The sequence below is a fragment of the Pristis pectinata genome, chromosome 7 (genome assembly GCF_009764475.1).
Source record: "Pristis pectinata isolate sPriPec2 chromosome 7, sPriPec2.1.pri, whole genome shotgun sequence".
Taxonomy (NCBI): Eukaryota; Metazoa; Chordata; class Chondrichthyes; order Rhinopristiformes; family Pristidae; genus Pristis; species Pristis pectinata.
This window is the reverse complement of record NC_067411.1, coordinates 3050169-3058860: the sequence shown is the minus strand read 5'-3', so window position 1 is coordinate 3058860 and position 8692 is coordinate 3050169. Positions and strand designations below refer to the sequence as shown.

General features: G+C 41.5%; 1 protein-coding gene across 1 annotated transcript in view; it reads right to left on the bottom strand.

The window, feature by feature from the left end:
- Positions 1-2427: 2427 nt before the first annotated feature.
- LOC127572828 (FYN-binding protein 1) overlaps positions 2428-8692 on the bottom strand; it is a 114403-nt gene continuing 108138 nt past the window's right edge. The window contains exons 18-19 of the mRNA XM_052020482.1: positions 6297-6340; positions 2428-4300 (exon numbers count right to left, since the gene is read on the bottom strand). Of these exons, the coding sequence (XP_051876442.1) occupies positions 4278-4300; positions 6297-6340 (67 nt within the window). The 3' untranslated portion in view covers positions 2428-4277. The remainder of the gene's footprint in view (positions 4301-6296; positions 6341-8692) is intronic.

Sequence of the window (8692 nt, the reverse complement as noted above, 5' to 3'; positions counted from 1 at the left end):
AGGTTCAGGAACAGCTACTTCCCTTCAACCATTCGTTTCTTGAACCAACAGGCAAAACCCTAATCACTGCAGTCTAACAACACTGTGACCACTTTGATCACTTTGCACAATGGACTTTTTTTGTTCTAATTGTGTCCTTGTAAAAATTGTGTATAATTGATGTTTAATTTATGTTTTGCTTGAGAATGCTGCTTACCTGATGCTCTGTGCCTGTGGTGCTGCTGCAAGTAAGTTTTTCATTGCACCTGTGCACACATGGACTTGTGCATCTGACAATAAACTCGACTTTGACTTTGAAAGAATGCACAGATCTAATTAAAAAAATAAGATCTTATTATTGCAGCATTTGGCTCCTGAATGGAGAATACTACCTTTACTGCTCTTTTGTGGCTAATATTCTGCAGTAAGACCTTTCCCTGTGAAAATTTTGGCTCACACGTCTGCCGGCCTCACACATTGCAAGTAAAAAGTCTGGAAAAATGTCATAGCTGTACAATTTTCAATTGTTTATACATAAGCAGAAGAATCCTTCTGTGGAATGCTCTGAGCTGGTTTGACGTAGAGAAAACCAGCTTGGCACATTTCACCTTGGCAGCTCAATCCCCACTCCCTACTGGAGCACAGTGCAGGCATGTTGCAGATAATTCGGATTCAACTATCTCAGGAGCCCCTTTTGCTTTTTTTAATACTCAAAACTGAAACCTTGTGTAGAAATATCAGGACAAAATACAAGCAGAATAGGTCTCCTCAAGGTTCTTTTTCTTTCATATGATGATTGAGCTGTATTACAATATTTATTTAATACACTAAATCAGAGGATTTAATGTCCATCCAACGATGCTGTGCAGACCCATAGAACCATAGAACCATACAGCACAAAACAGTCCCTTCGGCCCACCGTGTTGTGCCGTCCATCAAACCACCCTCACACTACCTAACCCCTTCCTCCTGCATATCCCTCTATCTCACACTCCTCCATATGCCTATCCAACAAACTCTTGAACCTGTTCAATGTATCTGCCTCCACCACCACCCCAGGCAGCTCATTCCATGCACCAACCACTCTCTGGGTGAAAAACCTCCCCCTGACATCTCCCCTGAACCTCCCACCCATAACCTTAAAGCCATGCCCTCTTGTCTTGAGCATTGGTGCCCTGGGAAGGAGGCGCTGACTGTCTACTCTATCTATTCCTCTCAATATTTTATGTACCTCTATCATGTCTCCTCTCATCCTCCTCCTTTCCAATGAAGAAAGCCCTAGCACCTTAAGCCTCTCCTCATATACCATACGCTCTAATCCAGGCAGCATCCTGGTAAATCTCCTCTGCACCCTCTCCAATGCCTCCACATCCTTCCTATAATGCAGCGACCAGAACTGAACACAGTACTCTAAGTGTGGTCTAACTAGAGTTTTGTAAAGCTGCATCATCACTTAGCGGCTCTTAAACTCAATCCCACGATTTATGAAAGCCAACATCCCATAGGCCTTCTTAACTGCTCTTTCCACCTGTGAGGCAACTTTCAATGAACTGTGAATATGAACCCCCAGATCCCTCTGCTCCTCCACACTGCCAAGTACCTTGCCATTCACCCAGTACTCTGCCCTGGAGTTTGTCCTTCCAAAGTGTACCACCTCACACTTCTCTGGATTGAACTCCATCTGCCACTTGTCAGCCCAGCTCTGCATCTTATCAATATCCCTCTGTAAGCTCCGACATCCCTCCACACTATCCACAACACCACCGATCTTAGTGTCGTCTGCAAACTTACTAACCCAGCCTTCCCCCCCCTCATCTAAGTCATCTATAAATATCACAAAAAGTAGAGGTCCCAGAACCGATCCCTGCGGGACACCACTAGTCACTGCCTTCCAATCCGAGGGCACTCCCCCCACCACTCCTTAACCACCTGCTACCTTGAATCAGTGCGTGATAATGATACCTCCAATAACTTCAATTCAAATTTAAGAGATTACTAGATAAGCATATGGAGGAATTTAAAATAGAGGGATATGTGGGAGGAAGGGGTTAGATAGTCTTAGGCGAGGTTTAAAGGTCAGCACAACATTGTGGGCCGAAGGGCCTGTATTTTGCTGTACTGTTCTGTATTCTAACTGCTGGGTAGGGAGTTCCAGGATCCTAGCCAAGTAAAAATAAGGAATGTATTTCCAAGTCAGGCTGATTCATTATCTTTTACTCAACAAAGCTTTGAAATTTTCAAATGTTCCCATCTTCAGCAAATTTATATTTGGAGCATGCATTATTTGACTACCACATTTTGTCTGAAAATACTACAATGCCTGGCACCACCTCTTAAATGGTTCAGCACTAATTTGAAAAGTGCATCAGTGTGAATTATGATTATAGACATCATATGTCAAGCACATTCAATTTTTTAAGAAAATAAGGAAACAAACAATACTTCAGATCCCCTTTACATCTTATGTGAGTTTTATTTCTCTATATTTTTAAGGTTGCATTTTAACACACAGATTTCCCTAACAAGTAAGCTAGTTGTTCAATCTTCTGCTATTACACAACATATTTTAAAACATTTTTCTTTCTTTCCATTACTTAGACCTAGTAAGGATAAGTATGCATTAATATAAGATGCTCTGTGAAGTCTCCCTGGTCAATATTCCAAAGTACGATGACTGCTTGTGGGAATAATTTACTTGTGATTTGTTCACTGAAGGTAGATATTGAGTTATAAGGAGGGCTGGCGAGACTGGGAATGTTTTTCCTGGAGTGTAGGAGGCTGAGGGGTGACCTTATAGAGGTATATAAAATCATGAGGGGCATAGATGAGGAGCATGGTCTTTTTCCCAGGGCAGGGAAGTCTAAAACCAGAAGTCATAGGTTTAAGGTGAGACGGGAAAGGTTTAAAGGGGACCCGGGGGGGCAACTTTTTCACACAAGAGGGCAGAGAGTATATGGAACGAGCTGCCAGAGGAAGTGGTAGAGGCGGGTACAATGACGATGTTTAAAAGATGCTTGGACAGGCACATGGATAGAAAAGGCCTAGAAGGATACGGGCCAAATGCAGGCAAATGGGACTAGCTCAGATAGACATCTTGGTCAGCATGGATGATTTGGGCTGAAGGGCCTGTTTCTATGCTGTATGACCCTACAAAAACTGATTTGGTAAAACATGGTGATTGTAGAACATCTTGAAAATATATGTCATTTTGCTTGTTCCGGAGAGACCAAAACTTGCCTCAATGAACTTTAGGTAAAGTTTGACCCTTTGGAGTGGATTCCCAGTCAGGAAAGGTATCTGAGGCTGGGCACTTCTGTATTTTCATGTCTGCTGTTATCTGGAAGTCTCTCCTCCCAATCTCTCTTGCTCTTTTCCATTTTCATTTACTGGCATTGCTCCCAGAGATTTGTCAGTGAAAAGCATATCACAACCGTGTGCTCCTTTCAGCAAAGTTTCATATTCAAATTTTAATCATAGAGATTTTAATTTAATGAGCAACTTCCAGATTAGATTTCATCTGAGGGGAAATGAACCAGCTCTCCATCACTTCTTGGGAAATACCATAAAATGAAAGTCTCCTCTTAAAAATGTTTGTAACCTTCTTATCTCCCCACGCTGACACAGCAGCTGGATGGAGAGTACTACCTTCAAAGAATAAAGAGTATCCTTCAATTTAGACATACTTCCTTCAATCATACAAAAACCAGGGTAAGTACTGCCCGTAACTAACTTTACACAAAAGAAGCAAGGGTATGGTTACAAATAGACTTCATTTAGAACACAAGATTAGAGATATTTAACGATACTTACAAATGTAGGATGTACTTCAATGCACATGTTTGTCTACTTCACTCACTGGAAGTGAGGATTAGCAGTATTGCATCCTGTCAAATTACGTGTTCCAAAAATTGTTCTCAGGAATATAGACAACAAAATATGTTCAAGCAACAAATAATTGACTGTTCAAAGTCTTCAAAATTATTGGATTAGTTTAAATTCTCAAATATAAATAATTCGTATTCTCAAGGGAGATCCATAATTCATAATGTTTGAGTAGATAATCTGTTCAAATATTAATGATGAAGCACAATGTGCCTTGGCAGTCTTTTGTTTTTATGGATTCTTCGCTGTGTAGTGGGAATGGGAATAGCTCACTGTTAGCTTTTGAGAGATGAGCCTGCTGAAGAACTTTCAGATTTCCTTTCTTCGTAAAGTGAATGTTCTGGATTGTCAAACAGTGCAAATGGAAGGAGATGAACTGGACAGTGGCAGCTCTTTCCAATTCCTTGGAGTCATGCTCAGTCATTATCGTAGATACATTCTAAAATGACAAAATCAAATGACACAATGGGATGAGAAACCTGAATACTGAAAACTGCCGTCCAGAGGGCCAAAGATGAAACGAGATATGCAAAACTTTGGTTAGAAAGATTAGAGAACCTTAAAACTCCTTAGGAGAAAATCTGATTGTAACCTTTATGGGTACTGATTAGAAAACTGGGAAAAAATTCAATTACTTGGTAACTAAAGGACTTAAGTTTAGACCAATGTGCTGTCCAACAACCAATCTTAAAATCATTGCAAACACTCTTCATCTCCTCTTCTTAGAAGTTTAAGAAGAATCGGCAGGTCATTGAAGACTCTGACAAACTTCCACAGATGTCCAGTGGGAAGCATCCTGACTGGTTGCACCACAGCCTGGGATGGGAGCTCCAACGCACAGGAACACAAGAGGCCACAGAGAGCGGTGGGACTCAGCCAGCTCCATCACGGGGACAGCTCTCCCCACCATCGAGGACATCTACAAGAGGCGACGTCTCAAGAAGGCGACATCCATCACTAAGGACCCTCACCATCTGGGACATGCCCTCTTCTCGTTACTACCATCGGGGAGGAGGTACAGGAGCCTGAAGACCCACACTCAACGACTCAGGAACAGCTTCTTCCCCTCCGCCATCAGATTTCTGAATGGTCCATGAACCCATGTACACTACCTCGTTATTCCTTTTTTCCCTCATTTTATTTATTTTTGTAATTTATAGTAATCTTATGTCTTTGCACTGCACTGCTGCCACAAAACAACACATTTCATGTCACCTGTCAGCGATAATAAACCTGATTCTGGTTCTGAATAAGGAAGATTAAGGAAAATTACAGCTGTTTTTAGTCCTTGAGATTTTGTTGACTGACGCTAGTGCAAGAATGCTCGATGAATTCATATGAAGTGCCTTTTATTGCGAGGTTAATGAATCTGTTGAAACTTTGGACTGAGGAATTCCATGAGAATGCAATAAGCATTCATGTGCAAATATAACACTGTATAATTTAAAGATTTTTGTTTCCTTTGTAACTTCTTTAATGTGTGTGTCTTTATACTCCAACATTTTAATAAAGAAATGCATACACTCCGAAATAAACCAAGAAGGCAGATTATTACATGACTCCATTCATGGTGTAGAGTCTCAGTGGTGGTGGGTGTTGATTTAAGAATCAGATCTGCAATGTTGTAACCTAATTTCCAATTCTACATTGGCACCGAAGCATTGTTATGCATCCTGAGCACAATCTTATTGACACACAGATAGTTTTGGTTGGCTTAAAGTGGCATTGAGTACGGGAGATGCTGGGAATCGTGGTTCAGCATCTAGAAGGCTGGGAAACACCAACTAGTTTGTGGCCGCTGGTCAGAAAGATACCTTAAGTTATCTTTTGACCAAATAATTGTAAATTAATTTTTACGGAGAAATGCTGGTGAAAGCCCAAAATACAGGACAAAAAGGAGTGAAGGAGATAACACGTAATTGTTAGATAATGACAAGCTTGATAGATTATGAAAGAAAGTTAAAGCTGAGGGAGGTAACGAGTTCCTCAGTTTGAATTACATAGAATAATTTTAATCAACTTGATATTTCACCACATGAATAGTGCTGGTCTTTTTTTCTCCTTATTGCAATCGCTTTGTGCCTTTCTGCAGTCTCTGTCTGAGAGAGACAGCAGTCAGACTACTCTTAATGCTAACCTTTAGAACCCATTTAAGAAATTTCCAAGTAGATTTCCTCTGTAACCATTCCTGCCCCTCCCTTTATAATAGAGTGCCTGCCTTCCCTTGCTGTATCCCAAGTGGAATAAGGAAGATTAAGGAAAATTGCAGCTGTTGCTTGTATCCTGTTTCTCTTGCATGGTTAGCATGACTTCACAGAAGCCTGTCCTGGATTGTTGACAGATTGCAGAAGTTTTAGAATGGACTACATCTTTCCTGACCCATTAATAAATACTACACCTTACACCCCCAGGTCTCCTAATGATTCTTTACATACCTGCATCAATATCATCGTAGATCTCGCCATCCATTTCTGCATTTCTAAAAAGAAAAAAAAAGTGTTTCACTTAATTTTCTCTAGAAACTCTACCTCGTCATTCCTCTATTGCACAATTTTATTTATTTGTTTTTTGGTAACTTCTAGTAATTTTTATGTCCTGCACTGTACTGCTGCCGCAAAACAACACATTTCACAACATATGTCAGTGATAATAAACCTGATTCTGATTTGGAACATTAATGAGAAGCATCTTTACTTTGTTACACAGCTGTCATGTTTTATTTACTTCACCTTCACTCTGTACAACCCTGAAGAAAGCCCACATCCTGTAATAAATAATAATAGCGATCAGATAGGGTAACACTTACAGTGGTTTCCTGGATCTTTTTTGATGACCTTTGCAGGTTCAAAAAACAATTTTCCAGTGTTCTAACTTCAGATTTCTTCTTTCTTTGTAGCAGCCTTGCGAGCTTTAAAATTTGCCTCCTCTGGTAGCTGCTCAAGCAAGGAGCTTCAGAACTCATGGTGCTGAATTGCAACTAACTCAGTACATCAACTCATCTTCCTCTGCCCCAGATATTTGCTGTGAGTACTGGTGATTGGTTATTTATGGTATAATGACTGCCAAGTATGAAAGTCATGGACTTGTAAGTGGTGAGTGTATTTGAATAGCTCAATTGTATTGAAAATGGATCATCCAAATTCAACTACTTAAGAGCATACTAGTCCAATAGACAAGTAACACTTGAGACAGGACTAATATTCCAAGGAACGTAAATTCAAATGCCAATATGTGAGTTTAAAAATTGAGCTATAAAAATCAATTGGAGTTAATATGAAGCTCTTTAAAAAAAACTAGCCGGTTCACTGCAGTGTTTCAAGAAGGGAAATTTATCACTCTAACTCTGACCTGTGTATGACTCCAATCCCATACCACTATGTGTGACTCATAGCTTCATCTGTGGTCAGTAGTGCTTCAAGAAAGCAGTTTACCATTAACTTCTCAAGACGGTTAATGAAGAAAAATAAAAAAGCAGCCCTTTCAATTGCATCAACACACACAAAGTGCTGGAGGAACTCAGCGGGTCAGGCAGCATCTATGGAGGGAAATAAAAAGTCGACGTTTCGGGCCGAGAACCCTTCATCGGGACTGGAAAGGAAGAGGGCAGAAGCCGGAATAAGAAGGTGGGGGGAGGAGAGAGGTGAGTCCAGGTGAGAGGGGGATGGTAGGGGGGTGGGGGCGTGGGGGGAAGATGTAATAAGCTGAGAGGTGATGGGGAGAAGAGGCAAAGGGCTGAAGGAGGAGGAATCTGGAAGGAGAGGACAGTGGACCATGGAATAAAGGATGGGGGACTGGAGGAGAGGAGGGCAGGTCATCAAGGTGGGGGAAGGGAGCCACAGGAATGAGGGAAGACAAGCAATGGGGGGCAAAAAGAAGGGGAGGGGGTTACCGGAAGTTAGAGAAACTGATGTTGAGGCCATCAGATCAGAGAATCCCAAGGCGGAATATGAGGTGTTGCTCCTCCAACCTGCGTCTGGCCTCAACGTGGCGGGAGAGGAGGCCGTGGACAGACATGTCAGTGTGGGAGTGGTATGTGGAATTGAAGTGCGTGGCCACCGGGAGGTCTTGGCTGTTGCGGCGGACGGAGCGATTGTACGATTGGTGCATACAAGACTATACTCCTTTCCCTTTTTGGAATATCGCGAACCTTAATACTGGTTGTATCGAGAAGTTACAAAGGAAATGAGGCAATACACAAAATTAAGTCTCCTGGATCCTACTGGCACAACCATAAATTGTGGCTTGATGCACCGGAAAATAATGCTGGACAATATTGGTAGCATATGGAGGAGAAATATACAGAATAAATATTGGTTTATATTGTGTGCAACATTGTGATAGTGTCAACAAGAAAACACATCTTTTTATACATTTGTTTTTCAGGATTTGGATGACACTGGCAAGAGCAGCATTTATTGACCACTTCTGAGTGCCCTTGAGAAGGTAATGGTGAACTGCCTCCCTGAACCACTGCAGTCTTCTGGAGAAGGTGTTCCCTGGAGGCACTGTTAGGTTGGGTTCTAGGATTCAGAGCCAGTAATACATTTCCCACTCAAGATGGTGCCATGACTTGGATGATAACGTACAGGTGGTGGTGCTTCCACGTTTCTGAAGTCCTCAAGTAATTGTAGTGCATTTTGTAGACAGTATACACTGCAGAACCTTGTATGCTGGTGGCAGAGGGTGTGAATATGTACAGTGGTTTATCAAAAGGTGGACAGAGCCAAGCTTCTCACAATCTACCTTGTTGTGACCTTGTACCTTATTGTCTACCTGCAATGCACTTCCCTGTAGCTGTGACACTTTACTCTGTATTCTGTATTGTTTTACC